The sequence below is a fragment of the Saimiri boliviensis genome, chromosome 14 (genome assembly GCF_048565385.1).
Source record: "Saimiri boliviensis isolate mSaiBol1 chromosome 14, mSaiBol1.pri, whole genome shotgun sequence".
Classification (NCBI taxonomy): Eukaryota; Metazoa; Chordata; class Mammalia; order Primates; family Cebidae; genus Saimiri; species Saimiri boliviensis.
This window is the reverse complement of record NC_133462.1, coordinates 55,341,883-55,369,413: the sequence shown is the minus strand read 5'-3', so window position 1 is coordinate 55,369,413 and position 27,531 is coordinate 55,341,883. Positions and strand designations below refer to the sequence as shown.

The window sequence follows — 27,531 nt, the reverse complement described above, 5'->3', positions numbered from 1 at the left end:
ATCTGATTTCTCTAGTAAACCACAGTTTGAAACGTACGTCAAAATCCTTAACTTTCAACATTGTTCCAGAGATTGCTGTTGATAGTGATCAATATATACCTGTTTCTTTTTATTATTATGATCATACGTTGAAAAACTCAGAGAGGTAATTGTAACAGACTGCTTTGAAGTTCAGCTGTAATTTACCCCAAGATTTTTGAGTAACTTGAAGTAGGACAACATCTGGTAAGTAATCTTCTCTGCTTTCTATGAAGTGAAATTAAAACCAGTCTTAGCCTATATTCTATTCCATGTTCAAATGGCTAAGAATTATTAGAAACTACTCAAGGGTTTCCCCCTGACCACAATATTCATTACAAATCACAGACCTGTTTGACAATGAAGTATGGCATCTACTACTTCTATGTAATATTTTAAGTAGACTGGCAAGTTGTTTTGTGATTTTTTTTAAGGAGAAAAAGGGAAATTATGCTGAGGCAATGTTCACTTTTTGAAGAAAAATTTAATTGACCCAAGGTAATATTTTTACTACATATACAAAATAACAAACAGATGCTGACTCATTTTGACTGGCTTCCAGATGCAGTGACCCATGAGGTTAATACTGACCATGGTGATCTTAACTGTCCTAGGAAATAGATTCAAGAGATGCCAATCCAGTGGGTTCTGGTTTTCTTTATTTTATCCAAGTTGGAAAACCATGAACTATTTAAACCCAGTTCCTGAATGGGTTACCCTTCCCCCGCTTCTTCCAGTCTCCGTGTATTCCAACATTATTTGAAACTGTTTAACCCTCATGAAAATGTTTGACTTCGAACGATCACTTTACAGAGAGAGAGCTCTGCAAAATCTTTTCTTTCTGAAAATTCTTGGTATAAATTTAAGGAAAATTATATTTTTCCTATCACCTCTTCATTATAAAATTAAAATATTCTGTATTTTTTGTTATCTAGAAAGAATGTTTTCTGGGGAGTTTATTCCCACTACAGACAATGCTTTTAAGCTGTAATGAGAACACGGGGTCTTTCTGCCACTGTACACATGTATTCAAGAGGGAGGAGACGTACTAAACAGCACAAAGAGAAACTGCAGCCCATTCATGGCTTGCACTCACGTTTGGCTCAATGGTTTCTAACCATCGTACACACTGCAATTAACAAGGAGACCAGATAGAGGGTTTTGGTAACTGACTAGACCCAAAAGACATAGCAATCTCCAATATCTTAAGGTTGATCTTTGTAAAATAACCTAATTTCTCAACAGAAAGAGTTCTCAAAAGGATTTACCTAAGTTTAGTTCACAGAAGTGTCCACAAGGTTATCTCAGCATATCTTGTGTTGACTGGAAGAACATGGAGCATCCAAGATATTACTATTCGGAATTAATGACATCAGCTACCTTTTGCTCTCTGGTGAATATTTGACTTACAAAAGCAATTTACAGATCTCTTTTCTTCAGCCATAGACCTAGAATTTTATCCTTTTAGAATTATAGTTTCCTAGATATAGAAGAGGCTCCATTCTATGACTGAATTTGTAATATTATTGTATAGTGGCTCAAATCTCTGCTTAAACAACTTCAGGAATAGAAAGATCACTCACTCCATTTGCCAAAAATTGCTCAAAGGTTATTTTCTTATATTGATATAAAATATTATTTGCCCATAGCTTTCATTCATTAACCATGTTGCAATTCTGAAAGACATGCCAATAAAAATCTCAAGTTGCCTGCTACTTGAGAATACTTAATATCTGAAGAGAAGTATCTTGAGCCATCTAAGCCATCACTTCTATCAGGCTAAACTTCCTGTTTCTTCTAATATTTGCCGTATGACATAGTTTTCCGACACTTCATCAGCTGCTTGCATGTTTTGGAATACATTTGCTTCTCTGTATTCCTTCTAAGATGTGATGTCTGTGACACAGGGCTGTAACCTCCCTCATTCTAGGTAATGTGCTTCTATTTTTCAGCCTAATGTAACATTGACTTTTTGGCAGCCACACTTCGTGATTGCCTCGCTTTGTATCATTGTCACTCGTGATGTCACAGCCTCCTGTTTCTCACATTCTAAACTTATCAGGCACATTTAGATTGAAGTGGCTCTTATTTATTCTTGTTACATTTCATCTTGCGTATTCCATCAATCATTAAACTTTTCAAAGTTGTTTTTCATTTGTATATGTTGTACCTCTTCATGACATGTCAACCACTTGTATGAGAATCACCCTTCCAAATCCACAGCCACATCCTACGTGTCTTCGGTTGTTTCTAAAATCATGTAGCAAATCACATACACTGACGAGTTGCTTGTGATTTCTGAGAAAGAGGATTGCTGAAGAGTCAGGCTTCTGAGAAAAAAAAATACTCTGCATTTTGGCTTTTAATCTGGATCCACAAAGTGATGCTGAAGGCGTCCTGGGATGACCAGCAGGCACCCTGCCACCCGTGACGTTCAGTGATTCTGGGCATATCTTCAAACCTCAGGGGCTTCAAGGGCCAAATTTTCTTATTAAGCATTTTATCTCATATGAAAGTGCTGCAGTGTATTCAGAGATGTTAACCTCTTCAAAGGGGTTATTTTATCTAACAGTACACTTTTGAAAGCTACCGGTAGTTGTCTGGAGCAGGTGGTCTCCAAATGCAGATTCAAAATGCAATGCTCCTGTAGGAAATCAAGTCTGAGTTCTGAAAATATAGCCTTTTATGCAGAAGATCTTCAAACACAGATGATTGTCTAAGCAAGTTTTACTAGAGTTCAGCTCAACTAAAATGTGTCTTACCTTTGCCCAAACTTCAACTAGGTCATATGACGACATTTAGACATGCTGAAATATACTCTTTTTTCCTGGTTAGGATTGGGAGGTAAAAACTTGAAGACAGTAATATCTTGAAGACAATGCTCTTGTCGAGTTATCGATGCTGTCTAGATTGCAAAATCAATGGTTAATTCTCAGACCCCATCTTACTTGGCTTTTTAATACTAGTTAATGCAGTTAAACACTCCCTCTTCCTGAAAAACTATTTTCTCGTTAGGCTCAGGGGCCATCACTTTCCCTTGGTTCTGCTCTTATCTTCCTGGCTACTCTCGCATCATTTACTTTACCTCCACTTGTCCGGTGTCTAAGGGCTTACTTCTTGGACCTCTGGTTTTCTCTCTCTATACTCAGCCTCTTGGTGAGCTTACCCAGTCTTGTGGCTTTAAATATCTAATATGGTTTGAATGTTTGCCCCTCCAAATCTCATGTTGAAATGTGATTCCCAGTGTTGAAGGTGGGGCCTGGAGGGAGGTGACTGAATCATGGGGGCAGATCCCCCATGAATGGCTTAGGATCATCCCCTTGGTGATGAGTGAGTGCTTACTGTTGATTCACATGAGATCTGGTGGTTGTGTTTTTGTTGTTGTTGTTGTTTGTTTTGTTTAAGACAGAGTCTTATCTTGTCACGCAGGCTGGAGTGCAAAGGCGCTAACTCGGCTCACTGCAATCTCCGCCTCCCTGCCTCAGCCTCGCAAGTAGCTGGGATTCTCTTGCCTCAGCTTACCGAGTAGCTGGGATTACAAACGTGTGCCACCACGCCTGGCTAATTTTTTGTGTCTTTAATAGAGATGGGGTTTTACCAGGTTGGCCAGGCTGGTTTCAAACTCCTGACCTAGTGATCCGCCCACCTTGGCCTTCTAAAGTGCTGGGATTACAGGCGTGAGCCACCGTGCCTGGCCCAGATCTGGTTGTTTAAAAGAGGACAGAGCCTCTCCACTTTGCTCCTACTCTCACCATATTGCATGCCTGCTCCCACTTCACCTTCCATCATGAGTAAAATCTCTTTGAGCCCAACCAGAAGCTAAGCAGATGCTGGCACCATGCTTCCTGTACAGCCTGCAGAACCATGAGCCAATTAATCCTCTTTTCTTCATAAACTACCCAGCCTCAAGTATTTCTTTAGAGCAATGTAAAATGGCATAATACATACCTTATATATAGTAGCAAATCCCACGTCATTATAACGAGGCCAGAACAAGCTGCCTGAACCTCTGTATCAACTGCCCACTAGTCACTTCCACTTGGATATCCAAAAAGGTATCTCAAATTTAATATGGACTCCCACCTCTCCCATATATCTGTTCCTCCAGTTTTCTTCCCTATCTCTGCAAATACAAAATCCATGCTTCCAGTTGCTCAGGCCAAAAACCTTAGAGATGAACTTGTTCCAGAAAATTCTACCTTCAAAACATTTTGAAAATCTGATCACTTTTCACCACTTTCACATTACCACTGATCCAAGCCATCGTCATTTCTCTCTTGAGTTACTATAATAATGTAGAATAACTTCGGGCTTTTGCTCAAATATCTCTTTCTCAGAGAGTTCTTCCCTGATGGTCCTATTTAGAATTACAATTCCACCCCTCCAAATCTCCCTAGTCCCTTTCTCTACCTGACAATTTATAATAAAGGATTTTCTCACCATCTAACATATTATATAGTTTGCTTCCTTATCTGTGTCTGGTGTATCTCTTCTAACTAGATTGCAAGCTTTATGAGAACGGGAAGTTTTCTTCCATATCACCAATATTTTACAATGTCAGCTTTTATTTTTATATATCTCAAGAGTTTTCTTGAGTTGGTGCACATCAATAGCATTGCCACATATGAGCATCACTGACTCCTCTGGCCACGGGAAATGCTGGGTGGGTTTAATACTCAGCTTTGCCCCTACTTCTCTGTGTCCTGTGCTGTTCCTACTCCCAATCAGAGTCCTTCTTTTTAGTTATTCAACTGCCTTGTCTCTTATGTGAGTCGTCATCCCAAGAGAAGATGTAATCTTTCTGTTGTCCCAATTTATGTTATTTACAGATCAAAAACCTGAAGTTTAGAAAGGTTATGTAAGTAGCCTAAATCACGTGTTAATAATAGATCTGGGACAAATACAGTCCAGGCTCTAATAAATTTCTTTATAAAGAATAATTAGGTTTAATGACGTCTTTGCTTCAGTGTGCCTCTAAGTAGCGAAGATGATGACTGCCTGGACAGTCGGCTTGCAGGGCTGTATAAAGTGCTTTTGTCCAAACATTTCTTCCATCAAGCTGGAGTACAGCAGTGTCTGATATACACTATTAAACCCCATATTTTAAGGCAACATAAGGGAGATTCTTTAGTTTTTCAGTGCAGAGATCTTTTTGCTCTGTTTTGGGTCTGTTTTGTGATCAAGGGACCTCAGGTGTAAACTACAAACCGAAATATAGTTAATTTAGGGATAAAGTAAACTCAGAAGTCCAGAAAGAGGCCAGATCATTATTCTATTCTAAGCCTGTCCTGAACTTTAAAAGTTAAGTTTGAGTGTGTGTGTGTGCACACATGCGCGTGTGTGTGTAAAATGTAGAATTTTCGTCTTCCATTCCTTCTGGCTTTTGAGACTTAAGATGTTTCTTTTTTTTTTTTCTCTCTCTCTCTCTCTTCCTCTATTTCGATACTGAAGAGTACGTTGCAGGCAAATTTGGCCAGGATGACTCCACTGGATATGCTGCCTTTACTCTTGATGAGAGCCATGGAGACACCGTCAGCCTCTCCATGTTTGTCCGAACGCTTCACCCATCAGGCTTACTGCTGGCTTTGGGAAACAGCACTTACCAACATATCCGCGTCTGGCTAGAGCATGGCCGATTAGGAATGCTGACTCCAAGCTCTCCAAAATTAGTAGTAAGATTTGTTCTTAATGATGGCAATGTCCACTTGATAACTTTGAAAATCAAGCCAAACAAAATTGAACTGTATAGATCTTCACAAAACCTGGGATTTATTTCTGCTTCTACCTGGAAAATTCAAAAGGGAGATGTCATCTACATTGGTGGCCTACCTGACAGGCAAGAGACAGAACTTAATGGCGGATTCTTCAAAGGCTGTATCCAAGATGTGAGACTGAACAACCAAAATCTGGAATTCTTTTCAAATTCAACAAATGAGGCATTGCACAACCCAGTTCTTGTCAATGTAACTGAAGGTTGTCCCGGAGACAACTTCTGCAAGGTAAGGATTATGCAGACCAAGTAGGTAAATACTATCTGTTAAACTTTTATTTTATTACAAAGATAACTTATTAAATCCATTCTTTGTATATAAAGATGACGTAACTGACCCACCACCATAGAATAAATATTTCATCTATATGTTTCCAACAAGATCGTGAAATTGACATTGAGCCATAGACATGAGGCCTTGATCTTATTGGCATCATAATCTATTTAACCAAATGAAATAACTTCAGCTTTACGCTTCTCTCACCCTCACAACAATCAAATTACTAAAGTATAATAATATTTCAATTCCTAAACTCCTAATGGTACCCCCGAGGTTTAATTGAATTAACTTTTTTTGGATGATATTGTTAACTTTAAATGCCCAGCTACTGTTGTTTGGAACTTTTATTAAGTCAGCAACAATAAGAAATCTGAGCTATAATTTCCTTCTGGTAGTTGAAATCCTCTGAAATATAATTTCTCAAAGCCCACACTTTATTTTAAATGTTCTATATGATCTTCTAAGAGCTGCTTAAATACGAGAACTTGTCAGCTCTGCATGATCTTTCAAAGGGAAAAAAAAACGTTTCTGTGTGTTGAACATTTGTTGAGTTCCAGCTTTCGCACACACTAAGCTTGGTTCTAAATATACACAAATGAATTGTAACATCATTATGGAACATTTGCAGTTACTAGGCACTATTTTCCATGGATTAATTCATTTAATTCTATTTAAGAAATCCTGTGGAAAGCCGGCATTGTTGTTATCCCAGTTATGTTATTTACAGATAAAGTTACTAAGGTTTAGAAAGGTTATGCAACTAGCATAAATCATATGTTAATAGTAGACCCAGGACAAACGCAGTTCATGCTCTAATAAATCTTCTTTTAAATACTTTCATTTTGCATACTTTTTGTGAGAAACCTTCTGAGACCAATGCAGGAAGAGCAGTCACTGAAATAGAATCCAAAGGACCTAGGTACCAAGTTCACTGGTTCGCTTCTGTACAGGATCTTGGGCAACTGGGCAACGTACTTCTGTTTATCATCTGTAAAAACAGGAGTAAGAATCCCTTCCTCAAACGGTAATTAGTGCATGTGAAAAAGTGCCTGGTAATTTGTAAATTACAGAGGATACTGTTATACTTGAAAGATCCTCCTTGTGCTATAGATGAGCTTTATGTCTTTGCTCTCTCTCCCACCACTCTGCTCTTTCAGAAAGGAGTTGGCAATGGCAGCAGCCATTTTTATTCCATTTAATTAACAGTGGATATTAATAGTTTCAAATGTAAAAATTCAGGAAAATTTGCATTTAAAGATAACAGATATGTGGTCTCGCCTTCAACATTTTCCTATTTAGTGCTTTTTATGCTTTTGATTTCTTTTCTGCTCAGTCCAACCCGTGTCACAATGGAGGTGTTTGCCATTCCCTGTGGGATGACTTCTCCTGTTCCTGCCCTGCCAACACGAGTGGGAAAGCCTGTGAAGAAGCTCAGTGGTGTGGACTCAGCCCGTGCCCTCCCAGGGCCCAGTGCCAGCTGGTGCCTCAAGGATTTGAATGTAGGTAGAGATCAAACCTATCACCTCACCAGTTAAGTTGGGGTATTTGAGTTATTCCAAGAGGAAACACAGGAAGAGAATACAGACAAAACCAGCTTATTCAATTAATCTGTGATTGTTTCCCCTATATGAGGAGGCTAATAAACCTGACTGGCCTCTTGCCTCATCCTGCCTCCGTATCTGGGTGGGAAATGGAGGTCACAGCAACACTAAACCTAGATGCTTGATCATTTAAAGCTGATTTCCTAAAAGAGAATTAACCAGGTAATATTCACTTTCCTCATTACTGGGAATACAGAATGAACATGTGTGCATTGCACATTGCCATTTATTAACTATGAGGCCTCAGGCAATTCATTGATCTCCATCATCTAAAGCTTCCTCACCTGTAAAATAGGGAAAACAATTTCTACTTTGTTGGTTTCTTTATCATGATTCTACGACCTTATGTGTAAATAAACACGTTAGGCACTCGATTAACGTTTGCTGTGAGAATTTCCCTCATTGTGAAAGGTTTTCTTGTCCATCTCTGTACTGCAGAACACAATTCTCCAAATGTTAACAGATTGAATACGGCACAGTATTCACAATTTTTGCATATCCACACACTAACTATACTGTTATTTATATTGTCTTTTCACCTACTGCCAATAATGCACAGTCCAATCTATAGACAACCCGCCATGTTTGCACTGAATTCTAATTTTTTCCCCTCATTCAAAGATTACATTCCTAAAACTTTTCTCTTACCAGCATCAATTTTTCCATCATTACAAAAGACTTCCTTTGCCACCTCCCAGCCCTATTCCTACCAGCTACCATCCCATTTTTCTGCTTTCTTTTATAGACAGAGAATAAAAACCCTCTAATGTGTTGTCCTCAATGTGCTTTCATTATTCTCACTCCATTCTCTCTTTTTAGTGTTTGTTCCTTTTTTTTTTTTTTGAGACGACGGAGTCTTGCTCTGTCGCCAGGCACCAGGCTGGAGTGCAGTGGCGGGATCTCGGCTCACTACAACCTCCGCCTCCCGGGTTCAAGCCATTCTCCTGCCTCAGCCTCCCAAGCAGCTGGGACTACAGGTGCGCGCCACCATGCCCAGCTAATTTTTTTTATTTTTAGTAGAGACGGGGTTTCATCATGTTGGCCAGGATGATCTTGATCTCTTGACCATCCTCGGCCTCCCAAAGTGCTGGGATTACAGGCGTGAGCCACAGCGCCCGGCCTCCGTTCTCTCTTTTATTCCACACAGTCGAGCCCAAACATCACCACCTCCATCCTGAACTCTCATAAGCCAGAGATTCACAGGTCACCTTCGTCACTTCGTTCAGGCTTCTATACAAACATCCTGTTTTTTGGCTTTATTTTTATTCATATCTCTTATAATTCCTTGACATTTTGTTACATATGGATAGATATATTTGTCTATCATCTCTTTTATCATGAGAATATAAGCTTCACAAGGCAAGAAAATGCTCTATGTGGTTTCTTGCTAGTAAATATTTGTCAAATAAATAAATTAACCTTGTTTTCTTCAAATTTACTTAATATTTTCACTTAACTGCTCTAGAACATTACATACATTATTGGCTTACCATTAAAAAAATACATGCTGGATGCAGTGGCTGATGCCTATAATCCCAGCATTTTGGAAGGCAGAGGTGGGAGGATTGCTTGATCCCAAGAGTTTAAGGCTGCAGTAAGGTGGGGTTACACCATTGCACTCCAGCCTGGGCAACCAAGCGAGTCCCTGTCGCAAAAAAAAAAAAAAAAAAAAAAAAAAAAAAATACTGCACTAAAATAATGGAATGGAACTAGAGGATAGTTTGACCTAAGGTCAGTAACAACGACATTCTGTCTAGACAAGGCCCTGAAGTAACTGAGAAAAAGAGAAAAATGTATTTACTTTTATGTTTTTATACTTTAAAATCATATATTTAAAAGATCTATATGAAATACATTATACTGTATATACATTTGGAGATGTTTTCTAGAAAAATGTATGTACTTTTATGTTTCCTGTTTAAGAAATATGTACTACACCTATATAGAAAACAGGATGAGCTGGCATAAAGAATGAAAATTGGTTTTTAACAGGGCACAGAATTTTCAATAATACTTTTTCATTGTTCTGCTTCTTTATTTTCAAATATTTTCTTAATGATTAATTGTATTGTTAATCTATTGATAGAAATACTAAAGTTGTTAGTTTCAGCTGTGTTCTACAAACATGTCCAAATCGTTTTGAATATTTTCACAGGGAAAAAACAATAGGATTTCTAAAAAGAGTGGCAGCCCCAAAACAATAGCCCTGCTGCACACTGCTCTGCAGTCTACACGTCAAGCAGTTTAGAACTGGACACACACGTGTCAGAAAGAAGTGAAGTGAATCTTTACGGCTATAACATGACCGCTAGAAAAAAGTAGTAAGTCCAACTCTGACATCCCCAAAAAGTCCCAGTAGCATTTTTAAAGTATGGCTTACCTTAGTGAAGATAGAAAATGTAAATCAATAGGAGGTGTACAATAGGAATTATAAATCAGTTTCCTAATTGACAGGTGTGAACCCAGAATTCACTTCTACTACTCTGCATAATCTTAATTTTAGGTGACCTATGACCTTATTATATTTTCTTTCCAAGTAAAATATAATGAAAAGATTAAGTCTAATGGAATAAGAGTATCTTGATACATTACCCTGAGTTTGCCTTTAAGACTTTAATCATCTCTATCTCTGTATCGTACCAAGATTTAAACAACATTTACAACTCACCTTAAATACAGTTATGTTTATTATGGCAAAGTTCCCCAAAGAAAAGGCAAAGTATAAAAGTGATTATGTATATCATGATTTTTATCCAGATCAGAAGACATGATTTCAGTGTGCTCAGCAGAGTTAGTAAATACATTTATGTAGCATTATAGGCCGTAGTCTTCATTTCAAAGTTGGAGAATTAATGAGATTTTTTGTTTTAACATTTACTTTAAAACACGTAATGAAACACTTGTTGCTCTTTTTTTTCCCCTAAATTCTCAACCTCAAACCTGGTTACACACACACACACACACACACACACACACACACACGCATACACACACAAATCAAGGGAAACTTTTATTGAGTCAGTACACTTGAATGATACACTATAATTTCCTCCTGCTGTGGTTTCTAATTATTATCTCACTTTTCAGGACACAGGATGGAGTTATTTTCACAGACCATTCATTTAATTACGTTTACTGAGCACCTACTATACGTAGGCATAGGCAGAGGGATTTTGTAATAACCGAGACAGAGAAGATCCTTGGTCTCACAAAGCTTATGTCCTAGTGCAGAATGATAGCCAAGGAACAAGTAAATCATATCATTTCAAGTGGTAATGGGAGCTATGAAGAAAATTAAGCATAGGCAATGAATGCAGGGAGGCAGCTTTTTTAACTTGGATAGTCAGGGAGAGCTTCTCAGAGGAGGTGACATTTGAGCAGATTTTAACAGTAAGGAAAGCCCAAGTGTAAGAAGATCTGGGAAAATAATACTCCAGGTATAAGTAACAGCAAGCATAAAAGGTCTGTATTGGGAACCAACTAGACGTCTTCAATGAATAGCTAGAAGTTACAGCTGTGGCATGAGGAGGAGGGTGGTAGGCATTGGAACTGGAGAGTTAATCAGGGGTCAGATCATGTAGGTACTTTTTTTTTCCATGGCAAAATTTTGTCATGAAAATTAAAAAAGAAGAGAGAAGAAGAGAGAGACAGGGTCTTACTATGTTGCCCAGGCTGGTCTCAAACTAATGGCCTCAAGGTAGGTGAGATTATACCTGCAACTGGGATAGATCATGTAGGCTCTTGTGATTACGTTTAGAATTTAGAATTTCTTTCTTTCTAGATGTGATGATAACTAGTGGAACTTGACTAAGAAGTTGTTTTATATTAATCTGCAGAGCAGTAGAAGCAGGGACACTAAGAAGTAATTAGTCTGGATGATGGTGGTTGGGTGTGGTACTTGATAATGTAATGACAGTGTTTTCAGGTCATTTGCTTCTGAAAAGTATGGCACAGTAAGAATAAATAATTGGTCACTGGGATTGAGTAACACAGACATCATTTGTAACCAGAATAGTGGTTTTAGTGAAGCGACTGGGACAAAAGCTTGAGTGGCATGTATGAAAGAGAAAATGAGGGATGAGAAAGTGAGACAATAGGAATTTAAAACTATTAGAAGTTTTGCTAGTAAAGAAAATAAAAAAGCAGCAGGATTGGGGCATGTCAGGATACTGCTCTCTGTGTGTTTTTACTTGTTCAGATTAAAGCACTTACACATATTTGTATACTGATGGGAACCAACAAAATGGAAAGAGAAATGCTGATGCAGGACAGAAAAAGAATGTGTAGAGGAATATTGTCTTTAAAAGGTGAAAGTCAGTAGGACCCAGTGCATAACTGGCAGGGTTTACCTTCGTTGGAATATGGACAGTGCATCCATTATAACAAGATAGAATTCAGTGTGAATCCAAATCCTATTAGTTTAACAGATTTGGTGGAAATCTGGGGTAGCTCTGTTTTCTCAAGAAAGTATTATGTGAGACCATAAGTTGAGAGAGAATTAGATATTTTAAGAGGCAAAACCGTTGTTTATTAATCACCTGGTACAATGGGGAAAAGGTTTTTAAAAGACAAATGCAATAGGATCACCCAAAGTGCTGTGCTCACATTTAGTGTGAGAGAAATTGATACGGTTGTATATGAAAGTCCTTGGGTGTAGATACAGAATTTGCAGCTTGGTACATAATTGGAGTTGTAACAGGTAAGTAAGCTAGTCATTTAGAATGCTACCTTAACTGCCTACTCATCAGCTTAATCAGAAGCCAGACTCCATTGTTAATTTTCTGTGTCATAATAGCTAGACTTATGATTTCTTTTGGTTCAATTTATTTACATGTAAAATTAATTATCAATGCTTTATTTGTGGAAGCAAATACAAAATAAAAATTGGCGTGCATTAGGATTTCACTGGGAAAAAAAATGTATAGTTTTGGCTTTGATATCAGACTCTCCAGGTTTGACATTCTGACTTTGTTATTTATCAATTACATGGCCATGAACAAAATTACTTATCTTCTGTGAGTCTCATCTTCTTCCATAAAATGGGGATAATAATAATACCTGTATTCAAGAGTTTGATGTTAGAAATAATATAAAAGCAACTAGCAGAGTATGTAGCATGTATCAAATAGTCTATAAGCAATGTTATTAACATGATGATCATTACTATTAATAAAGGCAATTAAGCAAACTATACATTTAACAAAGTTGCTGATTATTATTGCCTTCTCTCTTTAGGTATTGCAAATGCTGTTTTTCACGGACAAAGCAGTCAAATAGTATTCAGAAGCAATGGGAATATTACCAGAGAACTCACCAATATCACGTTTGGTTTCAGAACAAGGGATGCAAATGTAATAATATTGCATGCAGAAAAAGAGCCTGAATTTCTTAATATTAGCATTCAAGATTCCAGATTATTCTTTCAATTGCAAAGTGGCAACAGCTTTCATACGCTGAGTCTGACAAGTTTGCGGTCAGTGAATGATGGCATGTGGCACCGAGTGACTCTTTCCATGACAGACCCACTGGCCCAGACCTCCAGGTGGCAAATGGAAGTGGACAACCAAACACCTTTTGTGACTAGCACAATTGCTACTGGAAGCCTCAACTTTCTGAAGGATAATACAGATATTTATGTGGGTGACAGAGCTATTGACAATATAAAAGGCCTGCACGGGTGTCTAAGTACAATAGAAATCGGAGGGATTTATCTCTCTTACTTTGAAAATGTTCGTGGGTTCACTAAGAAACCTCAGGAAGAGCAGTTTCTCAAAATCTCTACCCCTTCAGTGGTCACCGGCTGTTTGCAGTTAAATGCCTGCAACTCCAACCCCTGTTTGCATGGAGGAAACTGTGAGGACATCTACAGCTCTTATCATTGCTCCTGTCCCTTGGGATGGTCGGGGAAACACTGTGAACTCAACGTTGATGAATGCTTTTCAAATCCCTGTATCCATGGCAACTGCTCTGACAGCGTTGCAGCCTACCACTGCAGATGTGAGCCTGGATACGCTGGTGCGAACTGTGAAGTGGCTATAGACCATTGCCGGAGTCACCAGTGTGCAAATGGAGCCACCTGCATTAGTGATACTAATGGCTATTCTTGCCTCTGCTTGGGAAATTTTACAGGAAAATTTTGCAGGTGAGCGTAAAGTTCATAGGAAGCGCGGTCTTTGGAGCTATTCTCTGAATCACTGTTTTTGTCAAATTGGGAAGCTGTCTTCTACATACTGTGCTGAACAGGGCTGACACTGGTCACTTCCATCACAATTTGGTCATGTCAAGATGGGATCTCACTTGCTGGGATATTCTACAAGTCAGAATGGTAGTGTTTAAATCAGAATTTCAGCAAAATATTTTCTTAGTCATTTGTGTGAAAATATGTCTCATGAACCGTAGCCCCAGGGTCTGACAGCTTCAAGGCCTCGGGAAACAAATACATTTACAATAAAAGCCAAAGCTAAAAGGTAGTATTGTTAGAGAAGGCATGACTTCTATTGGTGAAATAATGTCCTGGGCTATTTCAGGCAGGTAAATATTATAAAATCCCAAAAACACTACATTAAAGTATACAGCTGACTCTTGAACAATGCAGGGGTTAGAGGTGCCGACGTGCAGTTGAAAATCCACATTTAACTTTTAACTCTCCCACAACGTAACAACTATCATCCTGGCTGACCAGAAACCTTAATAACGTAGTCGATTAACACATATTTTGCATGTCATATCCTGTATTCTTACCATAAAGCAAGCTAAAGAAAATAAAATGCTATTAAGAAAATCTATTTACTATTCATTAGTGGAAACTGATCGTCATAAAGGTCTTTATCCTCATTATCTTCACGCTGAGTAGGATGAAGAGGGAGAGAAGGGGTTGCTCTTGCTGTCTCAGTGGTGGCAGAGGTGAAAGAAAATCCACATATAAGGGAACCTACACCCTTCAAACATGTTGTTCAAGGGTCAACTGTAATTTCAAAACATTGGAATTATGATTCTCAGACAAATATAAAAGAAACATGTTTCAATGGTTTTGTCATTAAATAATGAGGAAACTAGTAAGATATAAAAACGAATTCAAAGGACAATCTAAAGAATATGTATGTATATGTGTACACACATATACATATATATATATACACATATACACACACGTATATATACAGACACACAAACAAGAATGAGTGAATGAACTTATTAATAAATACAAAACTGTTTAATATCCTATAGGGCAAGAAATGTGAAGTTTTTCATCTTTTCTATAGTGTGATAATCAATTGTATGACTGACTACAGATAAATTCATTTGCATTTTGATGAACAAGATTTTCATATTAATACTGTTTTCTACAACTTACAGAATTGTAATATTGCTTAGCAAAAAAATCGAAGGCATAGATCACGGCAAAAGCGGATAATTCCTAGATGGTCCTTTAGCAAACCCAGCATTGCACTGAAAGAATACACAGTGATCTTCTTTCCCCATTTCAAAGTATTTCACAATTTTTTCTACAACTACAAAAGCAGTATTTTAGTTCTTGTAACCACCTCCGTTTCAAGCTACACAAACAGATAAGAAAGAATATTTTTCTTCTAAGTCACATTGCTTCAGTATTTCCATGTAAGAAATCATTATTGTTTTTACAACTTATACCGCTTTAAATTTACTAAATAATTGAGTCATTATGGGGAGGTGAGAGGGTTATTATTAACAAGTAATACATTCCAGGACTTCGGCAAGAACACCTGGAATGGGTTGGCAGCCTGTAGACATTACACTAATTCAGAGGTGGTACCTTAATTGCATGGATCTCCTAGCAAACATAACATGTAGGCATACCTATAAGAAGCTGTACATCTCTCTGTAACAGTTACTGGTGTTCTGAGCCTAAGGAAGCAAGGCACCATTATAGGTGCTAAGTGTTCCCAACAGGTTACCTGCCTGTTTAAAAGCAAGAAGAATTTGGGATCAAAATCAGTACACTTCACTGTGACTTTTGATGTGTAAAATAAACACATAGGCCCTAGCAACTAGTTCTCCAGAATTTTTTTCTGCCTTATTCATCAAAGTCAAGTTCTCAAAGACTAAAGCCCTCAAAAGTACCTTCTAATGAGATTCAGGAATTGTTTATTAAAACCAAGATGTATACCAAGCTTCATATTTGCATTGCTAATTGACCTCTTTCAAAGCTGGTTGACATTTTTGGCTCTTTTGAAAAGCCTTTATGATATCTTCTTTGTAAAGTAGAATTGATTAGCTCATGTGGGAAGAGACACACTTAGCATTATATAAGCTAGTCTATCCACATTAGCGGCAGCACACACAACAGGAATAAAATTCATTTCACATTTCCTGAATATTTATTATTTCTCTGAGACCATGCACACACACAGTGGGTCAAACCCTAAGCAACACTATTAAAATCTTTTTAAATGGTAATCAGGTCATACTACTGGATTTTGTCTTACAGTGGAGTTCAGCTTAGCTTCTAACACTTGTCCTGCCTTTTACAGGATTCCTTAACATGTAAAGCTTTGTTGCCATACAAGAGAGCCACACTCTGAATTCACACGCAGTTACCATCGTGTGCTGTATACAAAGCTCCTGGACACCATTCGGCTTGCATTCTTCGAAGCTACAAATTATCACATAGGGAGCAGCAAGTCTTGGCAGGGCAACTGGAGTTCAGCTCCGAAAGCCAATAGAGAAACCACATGAGCGCTTGGGTACTAGAGTGCTGTCCTTGCTTTCCCGGCCTTTATAGAGATGCAATTTTCCTCCGGCCTTTGTTGATTTATCAGCAAAGCAGCAGCAAATCTAGTTATAGCAAGTTCTTTTGCAACCCGAAATTTATTGCCACCCCGTGGCATAGATCTTATCTCACAAATAAGAACTGTGTAGAAATGGAAACTGTAAAGCCATGCTGGTCACAGTACCCTCCAGCACGAGACTTTTACTGGAGAAAGTGATTCTTGTATAACGCAGCACAATTAAGCATTGACAGTTCCTCCAGCCTGAGTACTTAATTAGCTTGGCATTGACTACATACATGAATTTATCAGAAAAGTTTGCTTGAATGAAATAAACAAGATGAACAGCTGTGGCTTTGGCTTTTATCTCTCTAGACAGCGCAGATTACCCTCAACAGTCTGTGGGAATGAGAGGACAAATCTCACTTGCTACAATGGAGGCAACTGCACAGAGTTCCAGGCTGAGTTAAAATGTATGTGCTGGCCAGGTTTTACTGGAGAACGGTGAGTCACATTAGAGCTTTCTAGAAGAGAATTCTGGGCTAAAGAATGATGGGATTACTCAAAGGTCATTTTCTCTTCTACTTTTTTATCTCAGTTCCCATAGGAAAATCTATGCTGAAATAGAGGTTAAGACAGAGTGAAACAACAAAAAAGAAAAAAAAAAAAAAACTACAGTTTAGGTCAAAGGAGAGAACATTTTATTAGCCAAGACTTCAAATAGGAAAAAATGTTTTTTAAAACATGCATAATGTGCTATTTTTCTTTCTTATAAGTAGTTCTGAATTCACATCTTTTTTTCTTACCAAAACTCTAATACATGATGCAAAGATGGTTGCTGTTGAAATAAAATAAAATACAACGACAAGATTGCCTCATAGAATTGCCTGCAACCTGAAAGTATACCTTATCCATATGATTCTGCTTTTCCCAGAGAAATCCTTCAACTCTTCTTCACTTAATACAGGAATTCTTAAAATGAAATTGGTCAATGGCTTCAAGCAATCTGTGACCTGTTGAAAACACAGGAAAACTGGAATATATGTTCGACCAGCTAGGGGTGAGGTCAAGAATAGAAAGAATGCATACTGCATAGCTTTTATCAGATTCTCAAAGGGATCTATGTCCTCAAAACAGTTATGAACCAGGGCTCTATAGAATACAGATACTACGTAAGCGGGTACTAAATAGTTAACCTTGGTTTAGCACTGTGCCATGCACCTTACAAATACCATCTCTAATTCTTACAGTTCTGTAAAGATGGTTTTATGATTTTTATTTTGCATATGTGTAAACTGAGGCTAAGAGGTTAAGTGACATAAAAGGGGTCAATCCACATATATGCTGCAGTAGGGTTGAACTGCCTTCAAAGCTTCTGCTTTCTGTTTGATGTGCTGGCATAACTGTGTGAATAAATCTTTGCTCACCACAATTTTTCTTTTAATGAGAAAGGTGTTCTTCCCTCTCATGTATCATTCACGGTAAGACACAGTGATCTCTGATCAAACTTCCTACATTGAACAAATTAAATAAACGAAACTCAGACATATTTAACAAAAAGATTTCAACTGAATCAATATTTCCCATAGACATAGTTGATAACATAATAGATATGTGAGTGCTCCCTGACAAGTACCCTTTGAATTAATTTGAATTTTCTGTTTTTAAGCTGTCTCTTTTGCATCACAAAGATACAGATCTTTTGCCATTTTTACAAACCCGCAGAGAGTCTAGGGTATGCCTGCATTTTACCTTTCTAACGTTCTATTTTATATGCAGCCTGCCTTCCGTGGTTGGTTGTAATTGGCATGGGCATTCCAAGTCGATACGTACATGGAAGGAGATAGGCTTGAGTCACATTCTGCTTTCTGTTGTACCAATTTTTGTCATGCAACTTATAAACAGACCATTCAGTTGTCTCCCAAGTCTATGTATGTTCAGAATATTGCAAATATTTTCCTGTCCTTAATTTTGAGTAATTCAACTGTCGTCAATTGCTGGTTGCTTCCTGGTTAAAGGTCACAGTTTCTGCCCAATGCCACAACGTATAGAACTCATCCAAAACCTTGGATTATTTTTCTCTGCTACTCACACATTATCTCTATTTACAGCAAATATTTCTTTGTCCTCTGATGTTTATTAGTTTACAACATTTATATTTGGCATTTAAATTCAAATTAGTTTTGAAACGTATAAAGAAAAGAAAGCTTAGAATTTTCCTTCTTTTCTCAGGAGACTTTTCAACTGGAAGGACTTCTGGGATGCTAGCTATTTCTAAAACATTGAACCTGTGTTCAGTAGATTCTATGCTTCCTAAGTCCTTAACCATCCTTAGGTAATTGACTGGATGTTAATGAATTTATTTTTACTTTCCATCCATTAATTAACCTCTAATAAACAGTCCAATGATGCTGATAATGCATGTGTATCTATTGTTGACTCTTTAGTTCAACAGAGAAATAGTTGAGAAAGTCATGGAGCAGATAGAGGAAGACAGAAAATGTTGGGTAATCTCCCATGGTCTAGGAAATGTGACTTCCATTGCATCCAAGAATATTGAAAAGCTATCCTCAAATAAATTGGCTTCACTCCTGCCTTGGTTAGACCTCCAGCTTAATAGTGTCATACTGGCAGGTTTTGAATGATGGATGGTGTAAACACTCTGGCCCACCCAAGACCAAGAATGCTTGGCAGGCTCCTGAAAGTTGTCAAGTTTTGCTCAGATCTAATCAGAGAAGTCTCCCTCCAGCCCAGAAACATAAGCCAAAAAAGAAAAATAAAATGTCTCAGCTATGCTTGGGATCCAACGGGATAAGGAGCTGTTTTTCTTGGAAGAAATCTTTGTTTTCCTTTATACCTTGGGCTGGCCTCGCCTCTCTACCTCATCCCCTTTCATTTTGGGCCTGATTAGTCTCTGACCCATACATGCAAGTTTTACCTTTTGGAAAGTGAGGGAAAAAATAAGGAAAAATTAAAAATTGTTTGCATCAAATTTCAACATTAGAAGCTGCACTGTAGAGATCTTGAAGCTAAGATTTTATACAAATTTTCAAAAGTAAAATAGCTGCCTTAGTTACTATTCTATCCCAAGTTCCTAGCAAAGTGTTTGGTACGTGATATGTGTTAAATAAATATCCACTGAGTGTCTGAATACATGATTGGTGACTTAATCAATTAATATACAGTAAAACGAATTCTTGGTGGAAAATTTGGTTAAAAAAATCACAGGATCCCAGGAAGAAGAAAAATTCAGTTTGCTGGAGAATTGGTGTCACTGGTTTTAGAAAATTTAGCTTTTGAAAGTTGTTTTACCTAAACATTTCAGAAATTATGGTTGCCTATCAGAACACAGATTTTTTTAGCAAGTACAATCTTCTAATGATCCATGTTTTGCTTTTGTTAGAAAAAAAAGGGGGGATTTCCACAGGAAATAATTCAAAATCTCTCAGAATAACCCTTTTCTTTTTCTGTCTCTCTTTGGTGGGCTTTTCCCCTTAGCCTGAAGGCTGTGATGCATGAGGATCCTGATAGCCTGGATGTAGGTCTTCACTGAGACTGCAGATGGCAAAATAGAGCCTCTCTCTTCGTGCCCCTAATAAACTGAGCATTTACAGAAGCTGGGAACCCTGCTAATGCTCTTAAGGGTGACACTGGTTCTGCATGGCCCACTTTTTCTTAGCTTCTAAATATTTGCATCTATTTTCTCATTCTGATTAATTCCATGTGTATATGTAGACACATGTGTACAAATTATTTCCATTAAACCCCAAATGAGTTAAAGAAATTCTAAGGAACATCTCCAACATTATCAAGTATATATAAAGCATGTGTGGATTGGTAGATAACAGCTGTGCTGTTCCAGATAAATATGGCAAATTCTTTCTTCCCATTTCACAAACAACGTATTCAACAGCGTCCTAGGTTTCTGCTATTCTGTTTATTTTCAAGGTGCGAAAAGGACATTGATGAGTGTGCCTCTGATCCATGCGTCAATGGAGGACTGTGCCAGGACTTACTCAACAAATTCCAGTGCCTCTGTGATGTTGCCTTTGCCGGCGAGCGCTGCGAGGTGGACGTAAGCGACCTCTCCTTTTATGTCTCTCTCTTATTCTGGCAGAATCTCTTTCAGCTTCTTTCTTACCTCATTTTGCGAATGAATGATGAGCCAGTTGTTGAGTGGGGTGAACAGGAAGATTATTAACATCTATTTGAACATTCCCAAATGAAAAAAAAAAGCCATTGAATTTCAAGATATGCCTTGATTCGTTTTAGATCTCTGGGGAAAAAAGGAAAATAAAAACCATCTTCATAATTAAAATAAATTCAAGTCTTATTTTAAGCATATCAGAAACCCTTTGTATATAAAATATTTTCCTACTCCACCTTGAAATATGAAAAATTGTCCTTAATGTAACTAGAAAAAATTCCTTATTAAGTATATTTAGTGCAAATATATTATTATTCTTAACACTTCTATATGTGAATTATTACTGCAATTAATAATCCATTTTTTCCATTCCATTTCTGAGTATACATATTTTCACACTGTAAGTTGCCTCAATGACTATGATTCTATTTCCATTTCTGTTGTGTCATTCTTATCTATTATTTATGACACAAAAATTGAGAATTACAGTCTGGGTGTGGTGGCTCATGCTTATAATCCCAGCACTTCGGGAGGCTGAGGACAGGAGTTCAAGAACAACTTGACCAGTATGGAGAAACCCTGTCTCTACTAAAAATACAAAAATTAACCAGGAGTAGTGGCGTTTGCCTGTAATCTCAGCTACTCGGGAGGCTGAGGAAGGAGGACTGCTTGAACCCAGGAGGCGGATGTTGCAATGAGCCATGATCACACCACTACACTGCAGCCTGGGCAACAGAGCAAGACTCTGTCTCAAAAAAAAAAAAAAAAAAAATTAAGAATTGCTGATTATATCCATCTATGTTTTAATATGAAGCTATTCAGATGAATTGTTTCCAGGTCTCTGATATGTGATACATATGTAAAGAGAAATGAGGAATTTACATCAAGTTCCTAAAAATGTAGAAAAGCTATTTCTGGTATCAATAGTGAAATTATACCTTGCCAGTATAATTTTTGATTCCATAAAACTCTAACAAAGTTACAAATAATTCTCTATTTCTTTTCCTGCAATACTTTCCCTTTTCCTAACAAACAGAATAATTTTTTATTAATTGTTTCTAAATTTATGACCTTGTTGACTTTTCAATCAAATGAACGAATTTCAGTTGCTTTTCAATGAATATTTAATAAAAATAAGAACTGTAGTTTACATGTAAATTTATAATTGTAAAACTTGAATTTTCTTAGAGCTATGGTTTTCTAAGATTTGTAAGTGCATTTATTTTCTTCAAGTACCTTTCTGAAAAAAGTATAAAAACATAATATACGTCATAACCAAAATATATTTGACATTCTGATTTTTAAAAATAAACATACACCTGAAATGATGGATCTGTGAATTAATAGGGTATGCAAAAATTAATATAGTCTTTATTATAAAGATTACAGAGATCATAAAATAATTGGAAAATTTTTGTTAATGTTTTTATTCTTTCCACTATTGTGTTATCACTTATGCTAAATATCTTTGTGTAGATATACTCTTCCAAAGAAGACATTATTTGTGTTCATTTAAAGGAAAAATAGTTTGGTCCTGTGATTAATTTAGAAAGCCACTAAAATAACGATGGCCTATCAAATGTCATTTTGTAAATATGATTTGAATATGTGAGGATAATTTATCCATTGGGTGATATCTACTTAGTCCCAATTGTTTTAAGGAAGTTGTTTTTCTGTGGGAATGACCAAGGTAAATTTAAATATACCATTCAAACAAACGAAGACAAAATAATATCCTTGTCATGTAGCATATAGTATGAAGTAATATACAGCAAAAGCAAATAAAATGTGTTTTTATCTTGCAATAGTAATAGAAGATTTTTATGCAGCAAATTCATATCCTTTAGAGTAGTGGGAATGATTTCAAACTGGGAACAACTATTTGCAAAGAGTTTCCTTTTTACTCATCCATTTTCTTCACATCCAAGGCTGCCTGTGTAATGCTGCTGCTTCAGATGACTTGTTCCAAATTAGATTTGTGACAAAAGACATGGGGAAAAACTTTCCATTAATATTTGCATTCATAAGTATTTGCAATAAGCATAAAATAGATTGTAGTCAAAGACCATATGTATAGTTTTCATATTTACTCCTTTCTAGGCATATCTGTACTTATATACTTACAGGCTGTTCCAAATGTAGTATGCTCTCTACCAAATATGGTTAAGAAATATTCACTCACAATTTCTCTGTACAATTCTGATGCCTCTGTTGTCGCTGTAATTGTCAGTTGCTTTTCTGTTTTCCAAATGTCTTGTTGTCACGAGATATCTGACTTTTAAAAATGTCGTCCCTTTTCTTTTTATTCTTCTGTATTTTCAACTGCATGTGTGTGACTATGGCTTTAACCATTTGCACAGAAAAATAAAACCTTTGTTTCTGTATCTTCTCTTTCTCATCTTCTAATGGTACTTGTATTTGCTGGCCTTGACTATGTCTTGTGTGGTAAAATGTCCACCACCCATGCATATACACACACAAACAAATACACACACACATACCGCAGAAGTACTAGTACTGATGTTCCTGAATCCTGATCTCTTTCTGCGAAAATGTCACTGAAATAAACCCTGTGGCATCCAAGTCAGAGTCGAATATATGTTCCCTCTGTGGCACAGAATCCTCTAGTTGGCATTCTGGAGTTGATTACAACCCTAATTGTTCTTATTGTTTGTTCTAAGGAGGGGCTGTTTTACCTAAATGACAGAAATTTACACTATCTCCTCTGGACCAAGTTTCTAAAACATAGCCTATATTTACTTGAATAAAAACTAATTCCATTTTGCTCCATTTTTCATATTTAACATTAAACTAAACAGGGCTATGTCTCTACTTTTGGCCATGCCTCTTTCTTTGTGTGTGTACATGGCAAGTGGCTTTTATCACTCTGCTTTTTGCAAACTAGAGAAGTAGAGAGAATAGGCACATTTGGAAAAATCCTTGTGTGAGGAGCATGGAGAGACAATTAAGTTCAATTAACACCACTGAGGACTTACTTTGTGCCAGGAACTGTGATAAGCCATTTTTAAATACATTATATTTTTAATTATCTTTTTTCAATACAAGGTCAACCAAAATTTTTTTACCTTCTAAATTCTTCACTAAATTTTCTTAAAAGATCTTTTGAGCATTTCTAGGTTTTAAAATGGAAACTGTTAAGCTTTAATTTTGCAATATTAAAATGAAACTTTTTCTGAAAATGATGCTGCATCAAATTTGAGTTTAGTGAGTTAGGTAGGAAATCAGTGAAGAAATCTGTTTCTCAACTGCCAATATTATTGCTAATATAAACTATGTTACTTCTCTGCTTTTTTTTTTTATTCAACAAATGTTTAATGTATATCTACTATTTGTCATATTCTATACTAGGTCCTGGGAATAGAAGTATGATTTAGACCCACTGCTTGCTCACAGTAAGCTCAAGTTATGGCAAAGAATGCGGGTAAATAAACAACCTTAGGAAGTAACTAGGTGGCAGCTGTAAGGGAGCATACAGGAGGGCCATTTTTTTCAGTCTTTTGGATATGGAAGGTCAAGGCAAGTTTCCTGAAGCCTTAGCTAAGACTCGAGGGAGTTAGGCTGTGGGCGGAGCCACGGCACAGTACAGTGCGTTTCAGGCAGAAGGGGCCACAGACGTCATGCTCTGTGGCAGCTGGTGTCACAGGATGACAGTGCTGAAAGATTGGGCTGTAGAAATAAGCAGGAGTGAGCCCTTATAAGCCTTGGCAGAGACCTTGGTTTTTCATCTTAAGAGACGTGGAGAATCCTTGAAGGGTTTCAAATAAGAAAAATGTCATGATTATACTTGCACTTTACAAAGATCCCTTGGGCTTCTACATACAGAACGGCTTAAAAGGAAGGCAAGACTGGACCCAGAAAGACACGGTTAGGAGGCTGCTGCCGTGATAAAGAAAAAATGAGATTTTGCACTACTATATATAGTTGTAGAGAAGACTTTAAATGTTTGAAGCATGATTGTTTGAGAGAAGCTGTGGGTCTAAGGGGGTGATAAGTTAAATTTGGTGAATAATATTTTTAATATCTTTGTTGACTGAATAAATGAATAAATTTAAGATCTGTTGGATATCTAAATACAGTTATTAATCACTGTGCATATTCCATTCTGGAGCTCAATAGGCATATCTGGGTATACTTATTTGGGATATATTTATAGAGCTCTTGAGTTTTATATTCCCTTATTTGTATGTGTAATCCATTTGTATTATTTCTTTATTGCTCTAGAATAATAGTACTTCAAACTTAGCAACTTAAAACACACATTTATTATCTCACAGTTTCTGTCATCAGGAGCCCAGGCACAGCTCAACTAGGTCCTCTGCTCAGGATCTCACAAGACAGCATTCAAGGTGTCAGCCAGAAATGTGGTCTCATCTGAGCTGAACCAAGGGAGGGTCCACTTCTGGAGTGAACTCGGGGGTCAAGTTCACTGAGGCTGATGGCAGGAAGTAGCCCTCGTCTCCTGGAGGCAGCCCTCAGCTCCTTGCCGCTTGGGGCTCCCTAACATGGTTGCTTACTTCCTCAAAGCCAAAAATGGAGGGAGAGATTCCAGCAAAATCGATGTTACCATTTTATGTAACATAATTATGTAACTGTGTACATACACTCACATATATCCCCTCAGCTTTATCGCAGTTTGTTGGTTAAAAGCAAGTCACAGGCTCTATCTACACTCTAAGGGAGAGAGGCACACCAGGTGTAATCACCAGGAGGTGGGGAACCATGGAGGTCTACCTTAAAATGGTATCTGTCAGTCAGGTGCGGTGGCTCACATCTGTAATCTGAACATTTTGAGAGACCTAAGCAGTAAGATCACTTGAGTATAGGATTTCCAGACCAGCCTAGGCAACACGGTGAAATCATTTCTGCAACAACAACAACAACAAAAGAATTAGCTTGGCATGTGCCTGTAGTCCCAGCTACTCAGGAGGCTGAGGGTGAGGTGGAAGGATCACCTGAGCCTGGGAAGTCGAGGCTGTCGTGAGCCACGATGGTGCCGCTGCACTCCAGCCTGGGCGACAGAGCAAGACTGTCTCAAAACAAACTAACAAGGTCTGTCTGCCACACCTTCTCTTATCTTATCTTTTTTTACACTCTGTGCTGCATTCTGCATATATTTCCAATATTTCTCTTTCAAACGCTGGTAGTCTGCATATAATCTACTGATAGATTTTAAATTTTAAATTACTATTAAAAATTCTGACATTTTGTCACCTTACAAATCAATCTTTTCTTTTGTTTGTGTTCTGTTTTTTCTCTATAATTGCTACATTTATTCTACTTTCACATAGTTATGAACCTATTTAATAGTCTCGTTCAGACTGTTGTGTTATTTCAAGCTCTTGGAGTGCTCATCCTCCTATTTTGGTTTCTGCTGAATTTTACTCACAACAGAGTTTTTCTTCTTGTGGTTTGTAATTTTTTAAGAGCAAATACAACTTTAAGAGGATATTTCTTTTTCCTGTGGGGTCTTTGTGTGCTGAGCTGACTACAGCCTTAGCTTTAGATTTTGCTAGGAAGCCAGGAGTTCCATTAGTCTAGTGCCTGTTTTTGTGTTCTCAGTTTGGGGATTCCCACATCTGGGTAGTGTAAATTTGGTCTCCATATCCAGTTTGGGTGCAAGCCCTTTGCAAATGTGACACAAACTCTCTCCAACTTATTTCTTAACCTGTGCTCTCACAAACACCGCTCTCCAGCCACATGGGACTTTGCATTTGCCTCTGAACTTTTCGCAGCTGTCACAGCTCTTCCCTCACGCACTGTCCCTCACCCCACCTGTCATTCCCTTCCTCTCTGCCTGACATACTTTTGTCCTTCCAGAAATCTCAGATCTTGTATAGACTTTTCCAGGATCCTCTCCCTGGTTGCCCCAGGAAAAGCTTACTGTTTTATTCCTGCACTTCTGAGTTTAGCACTTGTTACTTGTCTAATCATCTATACATGTGCACAAAAAACCAGTATCCAATAATAAACTGCCCAAGGCCAGAGGCCATCTAACATACCTAACTCAGCTCTACAAATATCTGTAAGAGAATTATCCCTTTACAGTAACATGGGGATCTTGAGAAGAAATTATATTGCTTCCTTATTTTAATATTTTTACTTTAATAAGGACAAATGCTTATGTATCTAGAATAAAATTTATCATGCTATAGCTAAGTGAGAAACTGCAGGCTATTTAAGAATACAAATACATATTTATTCATAGTGGTATTTGCCACAATGTCAAAATAATAGCAACTATGTCAGTGTGCATTTTTATTTTCTTTTAGTTGTAGCATCATAGTTATAACAGCTGCTTTAAAATCCCTTTCTGTTAATTCCAACACCTTGGTTATCTTGTGATTGGTCTGCATTTATTAAATTTCCTCATATATATGTGTATATATTATATATATATATATTGCATATATGTTATATATATAATATATATATATTTTATATATATATATGAGTTTCATTTTTCTGTTTCTTTATCTAGTAATTTTGGATTGCATCCTGGTCATTGTAACTTATACAATGCAGAGACTATGAATTCTTTTATATTCCTCGGAAAACTATTATTTTATTTTGGCAGGCAGTCAGTTAGCTGAATCAAACTTCTAGCTCTGTGGCAGTGCCCTCCGTGGTGTGTCACAGCTGCCATCTCTGCTCAGTTATTTTGTCTTTAGCTGGGTGGCTTGGAGTCTACTCTATATGGGCATATTTCAAGGGTTAACCAGAGATTTGAGCAGAAATCATTTTCAGGCGTTGAGGCTCCATCTCCATAGCTCTCTCCTTTCTAAAATGTTTCCTTCACTTTCCAGCTGCTATGGCTCTTCAAGCCTGTAAGATTGCAAATGTCTCTCTTAGTTTTAGGTAACTGGCATGGTATTGAGTAGAGACTGCACTCCAAAAATAGGAAAATCACACAGTGCCCTCTGCTTTTCTTAGTTCAAATTCTCTTACAG

At 37.4% G+C, this 27,531-nt stretch overlaps 1 protein-coding gene across 2 annotated transcripts in view; it reads left to right on the top strand.

Annotated features, from left to right (window-relative positions):
* The window catches only part of CRB1 (crumbs cell polarity complex component 1), a 223,985-nt gene that overhangs the window by 166,937 nt on the left and 29,517 nt on the right, over window positions 1-27,531 (top strand). For both annotated transcript variants that reach the window (XM_003944139.4, XM_003944138.4), the window contains 5 exons: window positions 5,470-6,017; window positions 7,402-7,567; window positions 12,905-13,811; window positions 16,792-16,920; window positions 20,365-20,491. In XM_003944139.4, coding sequence (XP_003944188.2) covers window positions 5,470-6,017; window positions 7,402-7,567; window positions 12,905-13,811; window positions 16,792-16,920; window positions 20,365-20,491 — 1,877 coding nt within the window. The remainder of the gene's footprint in view (window positions 1-5,469; window positions 6,018-7,401; window positions 7,568-12,904; window positions 13,812-16,791; window positions 16,921-20,364; window positions 20,492-27,531) is intronic.